The sequence below is a fragment of the Aythya marila genome, assembly GCF_965140915.1.
Source record: "Aythya marila genome assembly, chromosome: 6".
In the NCBI taxonomy this organism is placed as follows: Eukaryota; Metazoa; Chordata; class Aves; order Anseriformes; family Anatidae; genus Aythya; species Aythya marila.
The window spans coordinates 8,037,253-8,064,174 of record NC_139047.1 but is presented as its reverse complement, the minus strand read 5'-3'; the positions used below and the strand labels follow the sequence as shown (position 1 = coordinate 8,064,174).

The 26,922-nt window shown below is 36.7% G+C and overlaps 1 protein-coding gene across 1 annotated transcript in view; it reads right to left on the bottom strand.

Moving 5' to 3' along the window:
• Window positions 1-26,922, bottom strand: part of SPAG16 (sperm associated antigen 16) — a gene marked incomplete at its 5' end in the record, with an annotated part of 402,351 nt that overhangs the window by 341,349 nt on the left and 34,080 nt on the right. Inside the window, 5 exons of the mRNA XM_082763211.1 lie at window positions 10,271-10,413; window positions 15,363-15,432; window positions 19,045-19,162; window positions 19,835-19,942; window positions 24,771-24,908. Of these exons, the coding sequence (XP_082619337.1) occupies window positions 10,271-10,413; window positions 15,363-15,432; window positions 19,045-19,162; window positions 19,835-19,942; window positions 24,771-24,908 (577 nt within the window). The remainder of the gene's footprint in view (window positions 1-10,270; window positions 10,414-15,362; window positions 15,433-19,044; window positions 19,163-19,834; window positions 19,943-24,770; window positions 24,909-26,922) is intronic.

Here is a 26,922-nt window from a genome sequence, read left to right as displayed (position 1 = left end):
GAGCAGCAAAAGAAAAAGCTGCCAGCGCCTCTACCCTGGAACTCAAGAGAACATCTCTTTCAAATTACTGTTATGTTTGGACAAAAACAATCACTTAACTGACTGCACAGCAAAAATTCCAAGTAAAATACACTTGCAATGAGGATTTATTTTTTTTTAAGATACTCTTTAGAAGTAAAAATAGCTCCTATTTCATTCCTACTTTTATTACTATTTTTCACGCTTGGAATAATGCAAAACCAAGGATAATTTCTCATGTTAACCAACCCTATGATCTACACTTAAATACAGAATTGGGGTATTTCCCCATCACATTAACATGGAGATGTGTTGCTCTTTGGCTATTTTATCTGCTGTCTCCAAGCTTGCACATGAACACCGTATGAAACAAAAACACATTTTTATATGAAGTGTGAAGAAGGGAGCCTGTTAACATTTTTCCTATTAAGAACATCCTTTTACGGACGTTTTCTTAGGGCAAGGGCATGAAAATGCATATATAAGCAGCTGAGATGTCACAGGTATAGCATGCATTGTTACTATATTAGCTACAAGAACCAAGTATCCTAACCAAACTTAAAAATAATAGTATCAGGATACACCAGAAGTGTGGAAATATGAAACACACAAAGAATTCTCACTTGAACAAACAGTTCTGGTGCGCGTGACTATCTTTTTTAAAACACTCTGGTGATTTTTTCCTTTTCTTGTTTTTGTTCTTTTTAACCTACAGAAAGGTGTGGAAATTGCTTTTGACATTTAAATCAAAGCAGACAGCCTCAATTTTTGCTGTATTACTTCAAGAGAACAATTTCTTTACAGGTGCCACAGAATGCATTGTAGGTTTGCTATGCTTGTTTGCTTTCTAGCACGAGTGAAACATTCCTGCAGTAATAAAAGCTTCTTTGGGTGTGTAGTAATTGTGTGATTGGCTGATCTACAACATTTAGTGTTATCTGCATTGTACATACACCAAACAAAAACTCTGTGAAGATGAATACAGGAAAACTTCACAAATTATACAAGAGTTAGAAATAAACTGAGTCTGCTGGATGAGTATACGGTGATACTGCCATGGTTTCAGCATGATCTGGCCTGTGCTTTGAGTAACAGAATTCTACACTAGCCTTTCAAACTCCTGTAAACACTTTGTAATTTTGGTGCCTTAGTTGAAAGAACCTAGAGCATTTACAAGGAGTGGAAGTAGGGAAGAGAGAGGTAGCTGCGAGGGAGAGGAAAGCAGCACTGACAGGAAACAAAAAAACATTCTTTGAGATGAGGTGTGAAGCTACTTGAGTACAAAAAATTGCAAAGTGCTTTTTCCCAAAGACAAAGCTCTGAGAGACTGTTACAAAATTCCACTGTAAGAAATTAGACTGCACTTTTGTAAAACCAAATACCTTTGCAATAGAGTATGAAAGCACAGTTAACAATGAAATTGCTGTCTGATGTAGAACATATGCTGTTTAGCAGCTGCGCTTTACACAAGTGATTGCCTTTAGCTGCAGCAGACTTGATCCACCCTCACTGTCTAAGCATCACTCTGTAAATGATTTCTATTCCACTGACAAAAAACAAACAAACAAAAACACACACAAAAACAAACAAACAAAAAACCACGACCACTTGAATACATATCGTTAGAGGGCAGTTTCCAGGGGGAATCCTTCACCAAGGAAGCTTTCTTCAGGAAAATATAACCCTTCCCTGCAGAGGTGTCACCATCTGACACTTGTTCAGCCATCTAGAGCATGGACTAGTATTAATGACAAAGAAAGTACGAATGGGGTGGAAGGCAGCAGCCTGAGAGGACCTTTCTCAAACACAAAAAGGCCAACAAGAGCTTCTCCATCCCAGCGATGTTCCTCCTGAAGCCTGAGGAGCCCATAAATTCTCAGTGCTCTGTCAGACCTCAGCCTCCCTGCTGACAGAGACCTCACTTGACTTACTGCGGATACAGGAAAAGATAAGGTCAGCAAACCCTTGATTACACAACGACTGGCTTTAGTCCTGACCAAACCTGCCAGGCCTAAATTTGAACTGGAAATCCAATTATGCAAAGTCCTGTGACACACTAATATCATCTTCACAATGATGAGACATTCAAATAAAAATAATGAAATTTTCTGGGAAAGTATCTGATTATTAATTCATAAGCTGTTTGGCATACAACCTTATTTCTTTTCACATCCACAGTATTCAAACACAAACAATTAAGACTATTTTCTACTCCCAAAAGTCAAGCACTGTTTGAATATACAAGACAAACAGCCCTGCACAAGATGAGCAGCACATGCTCCTGCCAGAGTACTTACGGCACGGTAGAAAGATTCGTTACCATGAAAACTAAACACTAATGTTGAATTTCATTTGCCTTAGTGATGCTTACATATGCAAAGACTTTGTTTAAATATTGGAAAAAGACCGAAACACCAAAATCCATAACTTAGCATAGAATAGTTAATTTAAAAAATAAATACCACAGTTAGTGAGCACCTGAGCCCTTCCTTCCAGATTTTAGAGGTCTGAGTGCTTATTTCATATTTAAATCACATTTCTGTAATTTGAAAGGCCTCCAGATTTATGGATGAATCATTTACACTGAACTATATTCAAATGGGAAAATGGAAAACAATTAGTATTGTTAACTTTGGCCTCATCCAATCACCATTAAGTTTGCTTGTTTTTTTTCCTAAGTATATCATGCAGTAGCTCCTTCCTTTTAACTATATCCCTGGAATACCAGTCTAAGTTAAACGCTGACTTTCATATTATTACCGGTTCTTCTAGAAGATTATTTCTTTAAAAATAGTGCTGATTATTCCCCTACGTTCACCATTCTGAACATTTTGACTTCCAAGTTTATATCAGTTCCAATTAATTGTAATTAACATATTTCATGAATTTTACCAATACCTAAAAATAACAAAACAGATTACTGCTTTGTTGTATTAGAAACTGTAAGTACGTATACAAGGTTGCCAAAGTTATTATATAGCTCTTCCCACCTCTTGTGTTGTATGATTTTTACAGTGAAATATAACTTGTATAAGGACAGAATTATAATTGGAAATAGACTTCTGTGGAATTCATTTTTCCCCCCATACAGGAAAAAAAATCACTTCTTAAAAACAATCTGTATTTTTCAAGTGTAATGAGCTTCATAGCAATTGCATCCTAACCCAGGCACCCAGAGGCTGAACTGCCAGAAGTGTTGCAGAGGCCATTCTAACAATACTCAGTAATTTCTCTTTCCTTTAAAGAGCAGACACCTTAGAAAAGCTATACCTTCAAAAAGGCATTACAACCGCCCAGTTACAAAGGAAAGTTGTACTGGCAGAAGCTGCTTTGGTGGGATTTCACGTGGGCACGTTTCAGAAAGCATGCTGCAAGCACACTGCACGTCTTCATGAAGGAGCAAGCACACCCGAACCTATCTCCTCTTTGCCCCCTCCAAAATTTCCAAACAATTGCTGAATTTTTAAGCTCTTGACACTTTAAATAAAGGGAAAACAAAGCATTATTCCACAGTTAATGAAATTACTCAATTACAGTCTTGCAGGCCTAACCATGCTGATGTTACTGACAGTTGTACAAGCAGAGCTCTGTCACCCGCTGCGCGCTTTGTATGGGGCTCTTGTTCTCTTGTCAAGTCCTCTCTGAAATCGTGCAGAGTCAAAGCCGCTGGAAGAGCACAAAGCAAACGAGACAGCGCATTGCAGGAACTCCTGCGGCACGAGGAAACCTGTGCACAACAATTCCCAGTCGTCCTGCTTTGACAGGGCTGTCCTGAGGAAGATAGCAACAGCTATTCTTGGTTATGTTTAACTAATTTTTCAATCTCTCAACAAATCTGACAGGCCTTTTTTTGTGTGTGTTTTTTTCTTTTTGTGTGTGTGTGCGGTTTTGTTTTTTAAATTCAAGGCAATTTCAAGAGGTCCCTTTTCCAGGAAATGGAAACATCTGCATATAAAAAATTTAGCAGCTTTATTGTCAGCACTTTTTGCTGCGATAGCAAGGAAGAGATTCACAGTCTCACAGAAGGTGGGCTATTACTCTAAAATCTGTCACAGTATTTCTACTCAGCTACAGAAATATATGACTACGTAAAGCATATCTACAATTAGATCAAATACATCTTACTTTCCAAAACTCTTCTCTATGCATTTTCAGTCTCAGGGGCCTGTTATTTCATTACTTAGCAGCATGTAATGACTCAAAACAAGCAATGTTTTTTAACAAAAAGAATCCCCTTGGACGCTCTGCAAGATAATTTTATCAAGGGCCAATGGTTTAAAGTATCAAATGTAATTATTTCTACAAATGCATGGCTTTGGGTATCTTGATTTAACAAAGCTGCAATGATGTATGGAAAATTACATCTATGTTGTCTTTTATACATTTTTCTTTTAGACTTGTATTTTAGATCCATCTTGATTTGTAGATAACATTGAGGTTTTTTATGTTTTTTTGTTTGTTTTTAATTAATTTATTTTTATTTTTCTCCATGCTGGTGTGACATCTAAAAACACATTTAGGCAAAGCCTAAAACTAAAGCCAGCAACACATCATCTATTGCATGCCCTAACATACAAATTACAATAAGCACATATATTTCACCTAAAACAAAGTCTTTTTTTAAAAAGCATTTTCAAGGTTATAGTAGCAGCTTTAAAAAGCTATTAGCTAGCAAAAGATCTAATTCTTTTAAATTAGATTCCGTCAAAATCAACTACAGAACCTTTTTAGCTTATGTTAAATGGATCGTATTCTTAACATCTGGGTCACAGAACAGTAATTCCATAAGCAAAGAGGCATCATACCCCAAAGATAACTGCTCTTTGCTGTTTAATACCCACTCACACCACAGTAGTGCCAGCCCCCACCGTGTATCTGCTGATGGTGGCCCCCAACAAGAAGCTGCTCAGGCTGTCCTAGAGCTAGTCACGCTCCTCAGTTCACAAGTACACATCCGCAGGCTGGCAGATTGTCTGACTGCTTTCCCATCTGCAGGCACTAATTTGAATATTTCCCCCTTTTCTTTGCCACTGAATCTAATAGAAACTTAATTGGATATTGCTGTTCTTTTATACAACATTAAAAGTCGCTCTTTCTAGGCAAGTGTTTTGGGTTTATGTGGCAAGGTTCTTGTAGCTGGGGGACCACGGGGTATCCTCCAAACACAGTCCAAGCAGCACATTACATTAACCTCCCTACACTGAGGCTGTACACTCATGATGGTAACTGGTGAGCAATTCTCCTGTCCTTACTTCAACACTTGAGCCCTTTCCCACCATATTTTCTCCCCCCTGTTCCCTTTAGAAGGAGTGCATGTGTGGTCATGGTGGAGTTTAGCTTCCCAGCTGGGTGAAACCACCACAGTAAGGCAGAATCTCTTTCCCCATAAGCACAATTATCTGGGAAACCTAATGACAGCACCTAAACAGGTCTTCTGCTGATGAGTCCATGCATCCCCTCTCCCAAAGGGTCATATGTAAGTCCTCCAAAATAGTTCTCTATCCTATTCCAGTGACAACCTCCCTAGGCAATCTACTCCAGTGCTGCTGCAAATTTACTTTTATACATTTTAATATGTAGTCTCAACCTTTCACATTGGATTTCTACTTTATTACTTCTTGTTGTAACAGGTTGTTTCCTTTTTTTTTTTTTTTCCTCAGAGGTTTTGGTTTTTGAAGATGTATCCTGTCTCCCCTTAGTTTTCTTTTCTGTTAGCTATGCACTTTCACCTTTTCTCTGACAACTTTATTGCACAGACTTCTTATCGTTCATGTTGCTCTGCTGTAGATGTTGTGCTTCTCTCCTGAAGAGCTGGGCTCAAACTGAACACGATGCTGCAGTCAAAGCTACATGCCAGCTGAACAGCACAGGAGGGTTATTCCACATCCCCCCTACAACATCCCTGGCTTACATGGCAGTATGGCTTCTGGCTATTTTGCAATATCATGTCATTGTTGACTCATACAAGCTTGTTTTACATAACAAACCCTATATCCTATTATAAAGGAATGATATGTATTCAACCCTTTATCTTCTTGTTCCGTATTTGCACAGCTGATCTTTTTTGTAAAGATAGAGTTTCCTATGCTTTTTTTGCATTCCATGTTATTTCTTTAGATCAATTCTCCAATAGGTCAAGTTTTAAATTGCATTCCTGTCCTCAGCTATCGTTACTGTTCCACCTCCTTCAAACCCAAATAAAATAAAGCAGTCCACAAATTTAGTATTTTTTCTGTTCCATTTTCTAGGTCATTAATGAAAACATATTCTTGCAGAAGCCTATTCAATATATCTGTGTTTTTCCCATCTGTTTTCTGTTCATTCAGGAAAGCTTCCATCAGGCCAGATTTCAAGAGCTAAGAAACAGTACCCAAAGCTTTATTAAAAACATAAAGACTCTTACCTATTAACAATAAACTATAAATTAACAATATTGACTGCTTCTCTTCTATCCAGGAGACCTCTTATCCTGTTACAGATGCAATTTAAACTCAATTGCTACATCTTTTCCTTTCAAATACATTTTCACTGCTAAATCTTTTCCTAATTTCATCCAAACATTCACTAAATTATTCACTAAATTTTCATTTATTCATTCCCAAATTCTTTGAGAATTTAAGCTATAATGACTACTGTTTCGTTTGTTTCTTATTTTTTCTCTCATCTGAAGTAGACATTTTCTTTTCCCTACACCAGACTAAGATCTTCTACCCTTGTATCTGGTATTAATTTTCTTAGATATCTGTCTGGAGTTTTACAATACCAGTGAAGGACTACAGAAACAAGCATACCTGTATTAGCAGTCAGTATTCTTCTCTCTAATGAATGTCAAACCCAGAACGATTGCTTATTTCATTTATGACCCTTCCTGACTATTTTAGAACCATGTATTTCCAATTCTGTCCCAGTTATGCCATTAATATTAATATAATTTATACTAAAGCTCAGTAATCTGGTCAAGTAATTATTTAGCTTTTAGTTTCTCTTTTGTTTGACAGCACACAAACAGTAGATGGGTATTTTGTGTACTTTCTTCCATCGAAATGAGAGGAAACTTGGGTTAAATACATGTATTTGGACCCAGTCTTAGTAGCTACAAAAGCTATTACTAATGTACGGTTATTGGATTTTACCTCTGTAATTCTTTAATATGCCATTCCCCATAATTTCAAAATCTGTTCCACAGTCATCAGAAATGTCCAATGCACCTTTTGATAAAGTTTTACACCAAATAAAATTTCAGAGAATTAAATGGTGTTGTAATTTATTATACATAGAAATTTAATATACCTGACAGAGAAGCTGCAATTGTCCTGTTAATAACAGAAATTAAACAGAATTTACTGTGTGGGGAACCTAAGAAAAATTAATGATATAAAAATAGTAAAAGTACATTTCAACAGCATAATGAAAACCACATTATCAAGGTTCTCTACAATTTTAATGACCTGTGAGTACATTTTAATTTAAATGCTTAAAGCAGTAGTCTACGCAAATTCTTAATCTAATAATATTTATGCTATTGATTCTGACTTATCAAGGGCTAGATATATCAACAATTTAGCCTAATTGCCTGTTACTATATGATTTGAGTCTTGCAATAAGGATTTCAAAATCAAACGTAAGACATTAAAAAAAATCCATATTTTTTTCCACTATTTCAGGGATACATTTCATCTCAAATGGACCTTGGGTTTTAAATTACATGTCAGCTATTACAGGATATTACAATAACACAATACATGTCTGTCCTTGGAGTGAGTGCACTAGCTCAGCCATGAGTCCTATTTGCATTTACTTAACAGCAAACACAGGCATTTGTTAGATCATTATTTAGGTACAAGACACAGAAGAGACCTTAAATTATTTTCATCACCATAGCTGTATCATTAATGGCACAGTCAATACAAATGTTTACAATTTTGTCTCAAGAATACAATTTCATGACAATATATTTGCTTTTTACTGAACATGATACAATCCTAATACCTACATTTCAAAATCGGACGAACTCCTGGTTAAGTTCACTCTGTGAACTTTTGTTAACTTTAAATAACTAACATTTTATTGGGGAGGTAAAGTTGACTTAGATATTTAAATTAAGGCTACACTTCAAGTTCTCTTTACACCACAAAGAATTATTTTCGTTATTGTAAATAAGAACAATTTACAGTATACTCTTTAATAAATACATTACCACATTGAAAGGAATTATTATATGAAAGAACATAAGTCACATAAGAGATGGGAGAAGTGACAATCTTTTGATACAGTCAAAGAAGTTGAGGTGGAACATAGAAATTTGATTCCAAACGTTATATAAAATGAACTGAGGAAGGCAGGACACTTTTATACCTAAATGCTTTCCAGTGGAACAAATACTCAGAGCTCAACTGTTGAGTGAAAGTGCACAATTAATAATTTAGATTAAAACTTTAGTTCAATAAATGTGCACTACAGGACAGAGTTCTCAAAGTATCCTCATTTTAAACACAATTTTAACTCACCCTTTTGCCTTCTACAGACTCTGCCATTTATTTCTAAATAAAATAATAAAAATACTACAGTAAAATGCTGTAATTCAGGTGAAGTAGTCTAAAGTACTATCTTTTGTTAGGAGGAAAGGAAGTAGAAATAATACACCCAGGAAATGTGAAATGGAAAAAAAAAAAAAAAAAAAGAGTATGGTTCTATTGTTGGAAAAGATCTGTTAACCTCGTACCTAAAATTCTAGATTGCTTAGCCAAGTCAAAATCTAGTACATTCACACACGCACGTTTTCTGATGTCTTATTTCTGGATCCACTCCAGTTTTCTAATCCATTGATTAAATAAAGACATCAAGGCCTCTGGTAGGACTCATTTGGGAACACAGTATCTGCAGAAGCACAGAGACTTGCCAGAACCAGCCAACTAACAGTGCTCATGAATTTCAAAGAACAAGAGAAGCCAGACAGGCACGCTACCTGTGCAGTGCTTATGTACTGAGGGGTGAAACATAACTCCACTGAAATTTGCTATAAAAAGCCTGATGACTTCAGTAGAAATAGAAGCAACAGAAGAACTTCATAAACCAAGAAATATTCATCCGTTCACAAGTCACAATGAAAGGACAAGATACTTATGAGAGTCTAAGATGGAAGTTTCTAACCACTGAATGATGAACAGGGAAAGTGGAAATGGACTGACTGGCAGGTGCCTCAGGAAGACTCCGGTACTAATAGGTAGGTAGGCAGTGCAGACAATTATTTCCAATACACATTGACAAGCATTTTAAAGAGAAACAGAACACAGATATACACACAACTATACATTATAAAAACATATAAAACACAGGTTAAGGACAACGAAAAGATGAAAACTGAAATAAATGGTTATTTTTGTCAGAAACGACTTGCATACCAGTATCCAACAGGAAAACTGCCCGTGGAGAAAAAAAACAGATACAAATATACAAAAAAGTCACCATATACATATCATTACAGAGAGAGGAAAACACAGAAATTGATTCTGACTACAACAAAGTAAATAAAAATATTGTTGTGTTTTTCTTCAGAAGTGTTTTTAACTCTAACAGTAGTTCCCAAACAAGAAAAATAAGCCCATATAACAGTTTTAATAACCTAAAAAAAAAAATCTACAGTTTAGAATGTGTACCTCAATCTAAAGATGTAAAAACTACAATTTAGTCCTAAAAAGCAACTTTGAAAAATAAAGAAAAAAGCGGGTAAACAAAATCATTTCAACCAAAAAAACTGTCAGAAATTCATTTTTGATTTTGCACAACCTGCAAACTGAAACAATACATCTGGCACCATTCGAGTTGAGAAATTTTCATCAACTGTTAGTAAATGACCAATTTTTTGCCTTTAGTCTCCCAGATGTTGTATCTTTTAAGCCCTGGTAAAACAGGCTGAAATGCCTGAAAAAAATTGCAAGTGTTATGGAATAGGCCAGGATTTCTCCGAAGTTACAAAAGAAACAGAACAATGAACATGTATAGTCAGTGCTCTTTCTTTAAGGCGATTATAACAGGCTCTTGAGAAGTAGTTTGCTAGTTTCAGCTAATCAGACTTCCTAATAGTTTCTATTGAGAGTAATTTTTTCAGGCAATCACATTAAAAATGATACTTACCTGTACTATTTATAGGTATGAAACATCTGTCACTACAGGACAGACTGCTCTCAGTCATGTTGGACAATCACCCTTCACCACAGCTTACTAAAATGTAACTGAAAAGAATGTTGCATACCTTCGGATATCTCTTGCCTGTCTTCTCAGAATCTTTAACTGGACCATATGAAGACCTTTCAGCATCAAGCATTTTTTGCTGCCTGGCTTCCCGAAGAGCCTTCTGGGTGGGCCCCTCTAAACTTTTTTTTCTTTCATGGGCTGCTACAAAATAAAACCATCATTAATGTAATCAGGATACTTTTTTCTTTCTTTTTTTTTTTTTTTTATAACCTTAATCTTCTGGAAAACGTTTCTTTACTTGATATTATCTAGACATGTGAAATTCTATCAGAAATTCTACTTTAAATAAAGATATCCAAGTTATTGTGCCACGCATGTAAAGCATTCCAAGACTGCATATAACTCCGTTCCACTGATTGCTTTGGTGTGACCTGTTTAAGCATAACTACTGGTACCCTAGATTTCGCCCCCAACATGCCACAGAGGTTTTGGATCTTGCTATACCGAAGAATCAGAGTAAAATGGATCAACTGATCGTCTTGCTGCATCCTAATATTTCCACCAATGCACTTCCCTAATTTACAGCCCAAGTTTCCTTTTGTTTCCTTGTCCTTCCTCCCAACGCACCTTTTGAACAAGGAATTACTTACCAACAGGGAACAGCACAAAAATCCTTAGCTGTTATCATAGCTGTACATTGTCAGAAGTGGCTGAATGGAATACAAGGAAAGGTATAGCCCATAGAAACCATTGCACAGTGCATCTGGATCTCCCAGGATCTGGCAAAAAGCATACTATTTTCCAACACTCAGTATTGGCAACTTCCATATATCCGAACGCAGTCCCTTGCAATCCCTGTATCTTGTTAAAACGGTCTGCAATATGCATGCACGTCAAAGAGGGAAAAGAAAGGAACACTAATTCCAACAGGATTCGGGCACTTACCACCCCTCCAGTTTCTTGCAAAAAAAAAAAAAAAAAAAAAAAAAAAAAACTCACATAGAAAAAAATTACAGAGATAAAATCCAGACTGAAACAAATGAAATCAACACTACACATTCCTAAATGTCTGCTGTTGTGAAATAAAGTTTTACTAACTTTTTTTTTTTTTTTTAACCTTGACCACAAAATTCAAACTCTGACTTAATATAGAGGGAAAAGAAGAAAAATCCCTCTCTGCTCTTGAGGCAAAAATCATGGATCAAACAAGCACAAAACCTTTCTGTACACCCAAACTGTGAAACACTAACTGATAAAAAGAGCTGTATCTGCTACAACTAAATATCCATATTCTCACTGCTTTCAAAGGTAAAGCTACAAATACCCTAAGTAGCTTTTTCTGAGGAGGTGTATACTGCAAAATAGTTTCGCATGTAAACACTTTCTCCTCACTCAGTAACTGCTACCCACTAATTAGCATGTTATTCACAGGATACTTGGTTTGCTGGTGCCTTTGAAATACACATAAACCAGCACAGTTGTGATAGTTGAAGGGCTTAAGAAGTCAATAACCACTGAAAAATGGCAAAATCCAAAGAACTGTTGGATTGGGTTTGCACTAAGATGGCAACAGCTTGTGTTTACAGATTTTTCTATTCTGATTGCACTGTAGCTAGAAATGGGACAACCAGGTTTAAGTACTTAACTGGTGCCTTTTAAATTACTTCTTACATGACCTTCTAAGAGCACTTACATCACATAAAGGAAAGAAAAAGCACAATAAACAGCCCTAGCAATGAGTTAATTCAACCATGAGTAAAGAAACTCATTGAGTTCAACTTCTGAGTATAATTAGGTAATAAATTAGCAGCTGTTGTTTTCAGAAAACACAATAAATGTACTGAGCAAATAACAGTTTTATAACACGTTTTTAAAACCACGTGTTATACTAGCATTCAGTTTGGTTTCTAAGTAAGCAACAATCTAGATTGCTTAATTCCTTTAGGCAAAAGTGATCTTTTCTCATAGAACTACTTAAAATTAGGTCTTGATCCCTAAGTAAGGGTGCAAGTGCTCTATTAGCATATACCTAAAAAAAACAACAGTGAATTCTTTGATAATTAGATTGCTCTATGATCTTGCTACCAATTCAGGTAGGATCAGATTTATAGAAATAAAATATAACAAGAAAAGGTTTTCACTAATCTTCTTGCACAAAACATCTCTTGATTTTAAAAGTAATATAAACTGAAAATGTAAGATCAAGTTATACCAACTTATCCTTCAGAACTGACTTCTGAGTAAGCATAGCAGAGAGAACATTCTATCAAATGGCCAAGTCCTAATCCTAACTGTGAACTAGTTCCTCTCCCACTGTTAAGTGTCCTTCCTATCAACTCTCAACATGAGAAGTGAACAGGAAACAAAAACTTATACCTGCAATTATTTTAAGAACACCTGATGAAAGCTTCCTCTTGAAAGATTTGGGTATGAACACTCTTTGCAGAAGGCTAAATGACAGTTTGACTGGCAGTGGTACAGCAAAAAAACCTACACCCTACCAAATACATAACATTACATTACATGCTCTATTGTGGATGCTATGCTATTCAATTATTTGAAAACCATCATACTGATGGCTGCTACATCAAATGCCTTAGTATGTCCAGAACAGTGGTCTTAAACATTAAATGGTGTCACTTTTTTCTACCTAGCTGCCAGATACAAAGTTATAATGAAAACTTTGTGAATGCTATGATGCTTCCCTTGGTTCTTAATTACATTCTTTATATGGCTCACCCTGGAAACAATAAAGCCCACAATGGATTGGATGTGCTGGATCACATTGCTACTGTTCAAAACCTCTAACTCTTGAGCAATCCTGAAACCAGTTACAAGCCACTCTCGATGCCCTCCAGCCAAAGCCACTGACCAGGTGTCATCTGGTCAAGTCCAGGTATGGGAGAGAAGCAGCATTAGGAGCAGTGACAGAATCTCCTGTGGCCAGGGAAACAGCCATCCTCACACTTTCCTGCTCTACAACAAAAGCATGCAGCTGGCCAGAGAAAGCATCTCACCATGGCAAATGACAACTTGCCAGTCTGAATGTTCATGGTCTTCTAACCGAGACACAGGAATGCACAGAAGTCAGTCCTGAAGAGATAGCAACTGAAAAATAGCTGTAGGTCTCCTTACAGCAGAGACTTGTGAGTCCAACAGTACTTGTTTCTTTCAAACTAAGACTTACATTTAGAGGAAAAGGCAGCAAACATTTCTCCACCATCTATGCACTGCTTGCTTCTCAAGGTCTCAATTATACCTTCTTATGAGTAAGAATTCAAGAGGCAACAAAAGTATCTGAATAAAACTATCACCCACTGAGACACACGCAGATGACCAACTGAGTGCAATAAGATTTATGTAGTATTAGCAGACAAAGAAATGAACTGAAATATCAGTTAATTTGTGATATGCAGTGTATTAAGCAAACTGAGGCTTGTACAAGCACATGGGTGGCTGATGAGCTTAATAATTTCTGCTGGAGACAATTTTTTATTTTTTTTTTTAATTTATAAAGTGCTCCCCTGCTTGTCACTTTTTGGTACTATGAAGTGCTCTCAAGAGTTTTGGAGAATAAACAAGTACTGTGAACAGCCGGAGGGCTGTTTTTAGAATCACTCAAATAACAAATCAAAGTACGTATAGTTTGAAAAATACAGATGAGGCATCTACAATGTAAAACACTGGCATGAGGGAAGAACCCCACTATCTATCCTCAAGCCAGAGTATAATATATGCCCGTCTCCTAAGAAAGAAAATAAAAAGCCCGTTCTCTTCCTCACTGTCTAAAGTGGGATGAAGATGAGGTCAGTGCTCTTCAACAGGGCAGAAGTTTATACCCTCAGCTGTAACAAAATTTAAAGACTAAGACAGAGCACATCTAATACATACACAGCCACAGAAAGATACCTGGGGGGCCTGAATTATGCTTTGCTGAGGAATACGGCATTAATTCATACAAAACCAGAATCAGAATCCAAAACAGAAAGATACTGTGTGCACTGAAGAGACCACTGTTTTAACACATCTGAACTCTATATCTGAATAACTTATTATTTTAGGAGCTATTTGCTTCCATACAAAATTAAAATTGTAGCTTAGTTCATACCCAGGTAGAACTTCAGAACCCTTTCAGGTCCTTATAGAAATGAAATCTGGTAAGTTCTTGAACTGAACACACCCAACTACAGTTCTCTTTTGTTTCAAGGGGCTCCTGGAAGTCCTACTTGCAAGACATGCTTTGCTGGACATGGTGCATGATAAGTAACACCTGGTCACTGATGTGGCTGAAAAATTTGGGGTTCTCTAATATCGTATCTGAAGTTCGGCTCACAACAAAGGTAGGTTCAATCCCCCTTCCTCTGTGAACATTCTGTTGTCAGAGAGTAGAGCTCACGTTTTCCCTTTTTTTTTTTTATTTATTATGATCTCATCTATTTTCACTAATCTTTTTGAAACCTACTTTAAGACTTACCTCCCTCTGTCAAATGTAATTGAAATTCGAAGTTTCAAAATTATTAGTTGGAAGAGATGCTGACAAAGAATGGGATAACATAGATTTCACTTAACTAGGAAACAAGAGGACAGTTAAGTTCTAGTTTTGTGTGTGTGTTTGTTTTTTTTTTTTGATGGAGTTAGGAAAATGTAATAATTAGGCATTTATTCAAAACATCAGGTAAGTAGTTTCATACCATACAGATAAAGATATTATCCCAGCAGGTATTATATCAGCTTGCATTGCTATTAACTTTCTGTAAAAGTGAGACACGCTAAAATAAGAGGCTGGATTTCATAATGCTAGTATTTTCAAATTTCCAATTGTTCCAAGACTGCCACGTATACCTTCTCACAGTAAGCTGAAAAAAACCACTTATGTGAAAAAAAGTTAGTGAAAAAAATAACAAAACTCAGACAAAATAGATTTCTAGGGCAAAGTCCTTCCACAGTTGTTCATTCATATTGTCATGAGCGGTTTCACTGTCCTCAGTGGTTACACTTTAGAATAAATATTCAAAAGATACAATTGCCATTGTCACCAAGACAGCTGATAAAATGTTCATACTCCAAGTACTTTTGATTTACTGATACACCTTTTTTTTTTCTAATGTATAAACATAACCAGTCTGAGTTTGTTGATGAGAATATTTTACCTTTTGTCACAGGACTCTGAACTGCATATCCAGACTCTAAGTTATGTAATGTAGCTTGTAAACCTGTAACCTAATGTAAAAAAAAAAAAAAAAAGAGAGAAAAAGAAGAGGTGATATCAAAATTTTTCTTTTGAACTGTCTGTTCACAACACACAGTATTTATATCTGCATATTTAAATACATTATATGTATTTTTTTCCTTTTCTGATTATCTTCAAGTTACAAACATTAATCCTAATTCTAGATTTTGGAAATGTCTAGTGAAATAACATGATAAAATACAGGCCACCCAGAATTTCCTCAAATACTTTTATAACTCCATTAAAACAATACAGACATACGAAGTACTTGAGATCACACTGCAACATCAGCTTTTACTGCTATCACTGATCTTTAACTTAATGGCACAATATGACATGCAACTTTATCGTAAAGAAAAATGACACAAAATTTGTTAAGTTACAGACAAGCCATCACTCTAGAATTCTTCATCCAATTCATCACTGGATAGGTCTTACTGGAGACTCAGTGGATAGGTTCCTGAGATTTCATAGCTTTGGAACTGTTTTATGTTTTGTACTCCTTATTCAGCATAATTGTATATAGACAGTGTCCTGGTTTCAGTTAGCACAGAATTAATTTTCTTCCTAGTAGCTGGTGGAATGCTGTGTTTTGGCTTAGAATGAGAAGAGTGCTGATAACACCCCGATGCTTTAATTGTTGCAGAGCAGTGCTTATACTAAGCCAAGGACATCTCAGCCTTTGCTCTGTCCTGCCAACGGGCAGGCTGGGGGGTGCAGTAAGAGCTGGGAGGGGACAGACCCAGGACAGGTGACCCAAACTAGCCAAAGGGGTATTCCATACCATCTGACGTCATGCTAAACAATATATAGGTGGCTAGCCGGGGGGAGGGGGCCGGACTGCTCGGGGTTAAGCTGGGCATCGGTCAGCGGGTGGTGAGCAATTGCATTGTGCATCACTTGTTTGTACATATTATTAGTAGTAGTACTATTATCATCATTGTATTATTATTATTATTATTATTATTATTATTATTTTCCTGTCTTATTAAACTGTCTTTATCTCAACTCACGGGCTTCACTTTCCATTTCTCTCCCCCGTCCCAGAGAGGGAGGGGGGAGGGTGAGCAAACGGCTGCGTGGTATTTAGCTGCCAGCCGGGTTAAACCACGACAGTCTTTTTGGCGCCCAACGTGGGGCTTCTTCAGCACGACCCACCTCCTCCTCTGATGATATCCCAAAGTATTTGCCTTCTGGCCAGTCCATGATCACTTCCAATATTCCTGGGCGACTGGGGTTTCCTATTCGAGCCCGCTGAGTAATCAGTGCAACCCACTTGCTCCATGTAGCATCAGTTGCATGATGCGTAGAGGGGACCCTTCCCTTGAACATCCAGCCTAGTACCGGTAATCGGGGTGCTAGGAGGAGCTGCGCTTCAGTACCGACCACCTCCGAAGCAGATCGAACTCCTTCATATGCTGCCAATATCTCCTTTTCAGTTGGAGTATAGCGGGCCTCAGATCCTCTGTATCCCCGACTCCAAAACCCCAGAGGCCGACCTCGAGTTTCCCCAGGTTCTTTCTGCCAGAGGCTCCAGGTGGGGCCGTTCTCCCCGGCTGCAGTGTAGAGCACATTCTTTACATCTGGTCCTGTTCGAACTGGCCCAAGGGCTACTGCATGGACTATTTCCTGCTTGATTTGTTCAAAGGCTTGTCGTTGTTCAGGGCCCCATTCAAACTCATTCTTCTTACGAGTTACTTGGTAGAGTGGGTTTACAATCAGACTGTAATTTGGGATGTGCATTCTCCAAAACCCCACAACACCTAGGAAAGTCTGTGTTTCTTTTTTGTTAGTTGGTGGAGACATAGCTGTTATTTTGTTGATCACATCCATTGGGATTTGACGACGTCCATCTTGCCATTTTATTCCTAAAAACTGGATCTCCCGTGCAGGTCCTTTGACTTTATTTTGTTTTATGGCAAAACCGGCTTTCAGAAGGATTTGGACTATTTTCTTCCCTTTCTCGAAAACTTCCTCTGCTGTGTCACCCCACACAATAATGTCATCGATGTACTGCAGGTGTTCAGGAGCTTCCCCCTGCTCTAGTGCAGACTGGATCAGCCCATGGCAAATGGTAGGGCTGTGTTTCCACCCCTGGGGTAGCCTATTCCAAGTATATTGGACTATAAAAGACTGTCGTGGTTTAACCCGGCTGGCAGCTAAATACCACGCAGCCGTTTGCTCACCCTCCCCCCTCCCTCTCTGGGACGGGGGAGAGAAATGGAAAGTGAAGCCCGTGAGTTGAGATAAAGACAGTTTAATAAGACAGGAAAATAATAATAATAATAATAATAATAATAATAATAATAATAATAATAATAATAATAATAATAATAATACAATGATGATAATAGTACTACTACTAATAATATGTACAAACAAGTGATGCACAATGCAATTGCTCACCACCCGCTGACCGATGCCCAGCTTAACCCCGAGCAGTCCGGCCCCCTCCCCCCGGCTAGCCACCTATATATTGTTTAGCATGACGTCAGATGGTATGGAATACCCCTTTGGCTAGTTTGGGTCACCTGTCCTGGGTCTGTCCCCTCCCAGCTCTTACTGCACCCCCCAGCCTGCCCGTTGGCAGGACAGAGCAAAGGCTGAGATGTCCTTGGCTTAGTATAAGCACTGCTCTGCAACAATTAAAGCATCGGGGTGTTATCAGCACTCTTCTCATTCTAAGCCAAAACACAGCATTCCACCAGCTACTAGGAAGAAAATTAATTCTGTGCTAACTGAAACCAGGACAACAGTAACCTTTCTTTTTAGGACATTTTTCTTTTATTTAATGCAATTTCAAATATGTAATCCTCAGTCATTTTAAAGTAAGCCCTCAGGTGATCTGAGCAAAACTGGAGGCAAAGAAAAGGAGGAAATGAGAGATGAGAACTATTAGAAGAGAACATGAACATGCTGAATTCCTTTCATGTCACCCACATACAGGTGATGGTACTGCTGAAAAACAACACATTGCATTTTCAGAGTTTCATTTTAAGTAAACAACCTACTGGCTAAACACAGGGAAGGTAGTTCTCTGCTCTTCATCCATCCTATCTCTGCTTACAGTTCCTTCCGCTAAAAGAGTGGAACATCATGCATACCAACCTATACATCATGTAGGATTACAGGAGCAAATATTACTCCATCATTCCTCTCACAAGACAGAAAAAACTGCATCTGGAACCTACTATTTGAGGTAAAATACATTATGATAAGTAAACTACTAATTATAACTAGGAAAACAAGATATAGTAATTAGACAGTTTCTAAGTTACACATGTCTAAAAGACATTTCTAAAGGCGTAGATGGAAGCATATGAATCCGTGGGGATAACACACCTTTTCTCAAGAAAGCAACCCAAGGTCTGCACATTATTTGCTCAGTGCTGCCCTTCAAGAGTCAGCAACAACAGAGAACTACTACCTTATGACACTAAGATTCACACATTTTCATTATTCATATTTCACCAAATAACACAAAACTCACCATTCTGCTTCAAGCTATCATATAAGTGAGTTGGTTTACCAGAAATATCCTGTTCATTTATCAAATTACATACCAGAAGCATTCCATGCAGTTTTGCAAAAGGTAATTTTACCTGCCCAACTGCTCTGTCTCTCTCCAAACTAGTTAACATTTTCTGTCTCAGTGTATTCTGGTATTTTTCAGTCATCTGCTTCAGCACTGGTTCATAGGATGCATAATGTGCCTTCAGCCTGTGAGCAAGAAGACAACAAATAGTTCCTCAACAACCTCACAGAACTGCTAAGATCCTAATCTTATACAGTTAACAGAAAACAGAATTTCGGAATGACAGAATTATGGAATTAAATATTACAAAATAAATTATCATACCTCTGTACCAATGGCCTAGCTTGAACTTATTTGCAACCAAAGCATTATAGTAAATTCCACGTAGCAAGTTCAAAGTGTAAAAATAGAAAATACCAGCTACAGGAATCACAATTGCCAAGGTTAGGTCAGAGGTTGGACTCGATGATCTTGAGGTCTCTTCCAGCCTAGAAATTCTGTGTGATTCTGTGTGTGGTTCTGAACTCAGTGGGATACCAGTTACCATTATAAAGGACAAAGGATCTAAAATCATTACATATTCACAGCAAAAGATCCAGGTGAGAAAACATGTCATTGATATTTTTAACTGTTAGAAATACTATATAATTATTAATACCACATCACACCATGGAAAGTATACAGAAGTTCATTACAAATTAATAGGCATGTAAGTGCACAGTACATAGAAGAATGGTCTGATGGAATTAGTTTACCAAGACAGTAAGTAAATGCAGCTAGCTTTACTTTAACACTTCAAATTCCGCTGTATTATCTTATTTCCAGGCAACAACTTGGCTTTTTGTTTTGTTTTTTACCTTTTAATGTCACAGATAAGCCTGTTTTTCTCCTGGACCACTCGCTTATGATGCATTCGATGGAAGTCACGTTCTTTCTGCATTTTTAAGAAAGCCTCTTTTGCTTTGCTACATGTAAACAGAAAAAGCATGAGAAAGGTATTAGCCTCCTCCTGTTGCACATTGAATACACACAGAATACATTTTCAGATATACACATGCCTACTTCTGCTACTATGTCCTGTGGTGAAGAACATGCTTTTGACCTCTTTTTGCTGCTCACCAATGTACGAAACAGTGGAGACTTTCACCATTACCTTTCTTCTGTTCCCTTATATAAAACCCATAGGGATTCTAGCAATACATCCCAGAGTTGAAGTCAACCTTACTTCAGGCACAAGGGACCTTGTGGAGGCACGCATTGAAGGTGCAGGAGTTACTAGACTTTGGAGATACTAGACTTTCTAGTATTTACATCAGATCTGGAGCCCATCATAACAGCGCATTAGAAGGACACATGCAGAGGGTTAACTCTACCATTGCCTTGCAAATCCCTATTTTTAGAGAGCTTCTGGAAAGAAAAATACACTAAAAAAGTTCCAGGCTCTGTTCAGTAGCATGCAGCCTGTCCCCAGGTGTTATCCTCCACACGTAAGAGCCGAAAAGATCAAATCCAAAACTGCAAACTTACTGATCACCTGTTTTTCCCTAAGTACATTCTACATATACATGACACTCAGATTTGCTGCTCCATAAACATAATACAAAACAGCCTGAATATATTGAGTATACCCAGATTCTCCTTGCCTTTACTGAGGTGGGTTTTGTAGTAATGATTAGTAGATGCATTGTTTAATCACAAAGGAAGACTGAAATTACCTCGCACAGTAACTAGATATTTGTTCTTTGCTAAAATAAAGCTCTCTTCCTCTTCAATAGGAGTTGAATAATCAGGCAAGCCATTATGACAGTGTAATATGCAAAAATTACAAGTCCAGGAAGAGGACCTGTAACTATTACATATAACTTGCACTATACTTAATAGTACAAATAATACATATTTACTATATATGCACACATTTGCTTTATTTACTACTTATACGAACTATCATATTCACATGTGAATTGCTGCTCATAGCAGGGGCGGCTAGATCTGTAGAGCACAGAGAATCTAATGACACTGTGCAGCAGTCAAAGCTAAGACAAATCTGGCAAGGAAATGAAAAAGGCAGGGCTGCCCCTGCAGGAACCACTGCAAAAAGACTCCAAGGAGCCATAGGCATGTACATAGCTTTGTATATGCGTGCACAGTAATATCAGAAGTTGTGAAACAGCGTAACTTGGGATATTGGCATTGAAATACAAAGTACAGATTAATGATTCTGCTCAAATGCATGTGAATAGCAAAAAAATTGAGAGGTAAATGAATCAATGATTTCAGAATAGTTCTGTGAAACGCCTCCATCATAACATCCCTCACATAAAATCTGACTTGCCGTAAGACCTTGAATACAAAACCCAACACTTTCAAGCTAAGCAGATGGGTTGTTCTTCAAGTAAAAGATGTTACTACAGCCACAGCAAAGTTAATAACCCATTATTTCAGTTAAAATATTTGTCAGACTGTAGTCAATGTCTCTCCATTGAAACTTTTCTCAAGCAAGTAGTTTGACAACAACAAAAGAGGTCAGGGTTTGATAAAATCAAGCCCTGATCTGACTGCACTGCAGTTGTATTTAATTCCTCAGGACGCTGGAAGTTGTAGCTTTCAACGTTTTAATGAATACAAAGACAATTTTAGAAAACATACATGAATAACATTTAATATGAATTAAACTCGACTAGTCTACTGTAAGAGATAGTCAACAATTTTCAGAGATAATGTTTTCAGATTTTTCTTGTATATTGGGAAAGTATCTATACTACCAGAGAAATACCACAACAGATAACCCCCTTATCAAAGAATCAGAGCTCAACTGTAGCCTTCAAGATAAAATAACATGAAACGGAATACACTTAGGGTCTATTTTATCTACTGTCACACAACAAACCTATCAGAATATAGTATCTGTTTTTAAAGTTTAAATAAAAATTAGCAGTGTATCTAAAGGGTATTTAAGGCAGTAACTACCACTAGCTTTAGAATAGAAGAACTATGCTGATTTATTCATTTTAATGTGTGTATTCCAGTGATGCTGTTATATATCAAGATGGCTCTGGATCTTGGACAACCTATTAAAAGTATATATTCATTGTACATAGGAACTGAGGCTGCTGATTTTCTCTTTAAATGATTAAAATCCACAGTGAAATGTAACCAGCAGACTGAAATTTAGTCTATTTGCTTACCTGCTTGCCATGCAATCATGTAAATGCTACATTAAAATACCCAAAATACTATTACATATCCCTTCTAGACACTGTAAATCTTCTAACAATTGTTAAACTACATTAAATCAGAAGGTACTTCGTTTACAGTCATTTAGCCTGGGCCCCCTTACCACTTAAGCCCCAAACACCATCTTTCAGCTGAAGGTTGTCAAGAGTAGCAAACTCAAAAATACCAAATGTAATTAAAAGATATCTTCAAATACACTTCACAGCACTGCATTTGCACCAGGAAAGCTTTCTGACTGATTCACGTAGCAAAATCTAGGTCTGTCTTTGATCAGGAATCATTATTTCCTAACCAGTCAAATCAGCACTTCTTCAGTGCTCTTAGGCATTCTGGTTTGAGTGTAAGTCGGTGAGTTCTCTCTCACAAACTTGAAAATCCAAACTGACCTCCAGGTAATTTTGGCTCCTGCTGGAATATTTGCTTTATTGTAGCAAGGGTACTGACTTCAGTCATTGAATGGATAAACAAGAAAAAAAATTTAACAGCCACATCAATGAAAGGATTTAGTATAGGTTGATACAATCGGGTTTTTTTACAATCAGGTTTTTATCTAAAGGACAAAGGAACACTAATTCATGATACGTACTGCAGAATTGTTCTATTTCGTTCGTCATTCCATAAATAGTACTGTTTTCATTCATAAAACACTCAAAATAAATAACTGAAATGAATGTCACAAAGCACACAATAACATTAATAACAATGAAAAAATTATTTGAAATAAGAGGTTGAAAAATAACATAGTGACCATTATCACAGACTGTTTCACAACTACATATATTCAGTCATGATAGCAGCAGAAAGACTATGAAAATAAAGTTCTCACTACCATCACAGAAAGGAGGAGGACCTGTAGTTTAGTTTGCATTTTAATATGGTACATGCAGAATAAGTGCAGTATTTAACAGTAAATGCCAATGAAATCAGTCTACTTGTAATTTGTGACCTACCAAACTCCTCTATATGTCACTATGATCTCTGTAATGTCAAAAAGGCAACATGACCAGACCTCTGTTGTTTTGTGGTTCATGAAACACTACAGCATGAAGAAGCAGAGCTGAGTTTCAGTTAATGGATTTTTTAGTTATTTTTTTTAAGCACAGTTCACTTCAGTGACTGTTGGGAATTTTATTTAACAGATTGCTAATACACTCAGTTCCTACAGGCTATCTTCTCTCTCTCCTGCCTTCTTCGTGTTCCACATTATCATTCTTTTAGTCTGAACTAGGCATCTGCTACAAAAAGTTCTACGGTGCCCTGTAGAATGGGCATATACAAATCCTAATGGGGAAAGAAAACAACTCAGGACCACGGTGAAAGATTTTGAACTTTATGTTCTTAAACAATCATGAAGAAATAATAAAAGCCCACGTCAACTCATATCAAGTCACTATCAGCTCCCACTATCTTATTATGGCACGCTCTGCTTCATACAAGAGGAAAAAAAAAGTGAGAAAAGGAAGCAAAGTCTGTTAAAATTACTACGGAAAATAATTCTCATATGGGCTAGATTTTGTCTTGCCTTCTTCTACAGCACATGACAACTTCTTGCTCTCCCATTCTAACAGGAGACATTCAACACCCAAATCCAATGTCCAAAGAAACTGGAGATGAAAATTAAGGCATTTTATGTGGCCCATGCGCCAGTGGAAGGGTCTAAATGACTGCAATATTTGACTTTGTGATTATTAAAGCTGTTTACATAGCTTATAGACTACGGCCAATTAGTTTATTTATTTGGAATGTTATAAGTGATTATCATTGGAAAATCATTTGATGATAGTTATTATCATCAGCAATGATTATTTAAAATCTGAGTAGCTATTTTTCGTGTAGAGGAACAATCTAAATGAAAATGAGTAGCTTGAGCAATCTTGAAGAAAATCAGAGATGGAGTTAAATTATTTTTACAGCCCTGTATTTTAAAATTACGCACTTGCAAAAACCAAAGTAAGTGCATTATTAGCTCTCAGGGTTAATTCAATCATCATGTATAGATCTACCTTCAGTATGCGTAGTTAATTACTACATCTCCATTACATAGGGTAAATATTTTAACTCTCTGATGACTGTATTTGTAAAATCAGGTACTGCAATGTACAAAGATATAATCAATGCCGGTCATTTACACTGACATACCATTTAACTCTCAGACCACAGCAACAGATTTTCGTATTTTTAAATAAAAATTTATAGTTTTTTCCCTATACTGGTATTTCATGGCAGTTATAACTTATAGTACTGTATTTTAATAGAAAATGCATATAATCATTTATTTAGTACTTCTATATATTATACTGTCATAATTCTTTGTAGTAATTTGTTGTGATTACTGGATCTTGAAAATTATGTTCTATAGCCCAGTAAAGGCAAATAATTGAAATTAAGATTTAGGTTTCTAACAGAGCTCAGAAAAAAAAATTAAACTAATTATAAATGTCTCCTAGAAGCAAAAATATGTGCAGCCAGCATAATGAACACAAATTTATTTTTTAAGATTTATTTTATCTGGCCTTTTACTACTGTATAGCAAAGTTTCATTAAAACCAAGTAACATACTTAGCAGCAAGTTTATAGCTGTCCAGATCTTTCCTCAAACGCATGTTCTCTGCCTGAAGTTGCTGGTTCTGGGTATACACAGTTGGCACCAGTCCGACATCTTTGGCTGTGAAGGCACCTCTCTCTATCAACTCATACCTAGTAGAAAAGGGAAAGGGATTTTGGATTTTATTCCATTTTTCCTACTTCTCAGTTCACTAATGTTTCTTTTCTCATGCTAGCATTTTTATAAAATAGAACCATATTTACCAACTGAAGGCATTTTTCTCTTTTATAATCATTAACAGTTAGCAGTATTACTACTCCTGTGTTCTGTTTTTCCACTTTCATTCTAAAAAATGTATTCTTATTGTTTGTAATTCTAATGACATGCCCTCTGTAACACTACTTCAACTATAAAATAGTTCCATTCCTTCCTTTCTTCCAAATAATTTAAAGACCAAAAAAATTTTTGTTTAAATACTGATTTAACATTTTAAGCCTTTGCATATATACATACAATGCTTTTTCTCACATATGCTGTCATACACGCAAGAGATTTTCTTTTCTGTAGACTCAAGTAAGATGACAAAGTTGTGAAAAAACAGGATGGATTATTCTAAAGGCTATCATCAACATGGAACTCTGAGCTCACATAAGAAAACTTCTTCATTCCTGTTCTTCATTGCTTCCTGTGTGCTTATGTTGCTTTCTCCTTATATTTATCTATTTTACCAGCCCCTGAGGAAACGAGTCTGTGATGTAGAAGCCTGAAGGCTGCTTTTGTTAAATAAGTGTACAGACTAACTTGCATTTTTGAGAAGTGGAAGTGAATCTGGGGCAGCATGTAATTCCGCATAGAAGCCAGGAGCAACTGAAAGTATTTAAGTATCCTCTATCAAAAAAAAAATAAATAAATAAAAAAAGCAAGTAGTGTTACTAGAAAAGATTCAGAAAAACATGACTGTCACTACACAAAGTAAATGATTCTGCAGAACTACACTCGTTCAAGGAATGATTATAAGCTATCAGGATTTGTCAGAATATTTCAAAACACATCAAGATTCAAGCCTACATATATGATAAGATACTTGTGCTCAAACTGCACAGGTGATTCCAGAATCCAGTACAAAATATGCATTTGTTTACTTTTATCCTGAAAGAAAGAAGGGCAGGACCTTCAGCTAGTACAAGCTTTTACAGATCCACTGAAGATAAAGATATTGTGCACTATGGAGCTCTATCACTTCAGCATAGTTTCAGCAGAGCTATAAATAGCTTACATCAGACATCTGCTAGGCCCACAGTTTTCTTCCCTGCTGATCTTGACTGCAGCTGGAAGATGTTTTAAGTATCAATTCAATGGAAGGAATAATATGAATATTATTTACCTTTTCAGAGGAAAAGCATATTGAATCAGTGCGTATTTTTTCAGTTAGGAAGGTAGGAAAAAAACAGCAGTAATTAGTGATAAAAACATCCTGAACACTATCCTGCACATAGATATAAACAGCAGGCTTTAAATCTGAGGACGGTAAGCAGCATTCCTAGATCACCAAAACATGCTGTGGAAACAAGAAGTTTCGTAGAATACGGGATTCTTATCTCACAAGTGACTCTTAGAGAATACCTACTAAAAATTAAGAGGAACACTACAAACTCCTATACCTGGATGAACTGCTATGGTCACCTGCTTTCCTGAATTCTATGCATAATCTCAGAACACTCATCCCTATAAATTAAGCTATCATTTACATTTGCCACCAAAAGATTATAGGATTTTGAAAGATTAAACTGAATGTGTCCAAAGCAAAATTCATTCCATCGTCACTTAGTTTTCTTCAGCAAATTGTAGTAGCAACAGTCTTTTAATGCCAAGAAAAAAGCTTAGTCATTTTCCAAAAATATTGACTGATATGCAGATACAATTCCCATTAAAATATTGAAGATAAGGGCACTTCTCACTGCAAATAATCACAGATCTATGAACTTTTTTATTTGTCAGGAAATTGTCTCCCCTGAACGCCTTAAGTGCAATCCATGAAAGCCATCAGCTTTCTGCATGAAGACACATCAGACATGGGTAACTGATTAAGTTAGCCTCCAGCAGAGCTAAAAATCCTGAAAGACAATTTTAATGAAAGACAATTAATACCAATACATTCACTCTTGT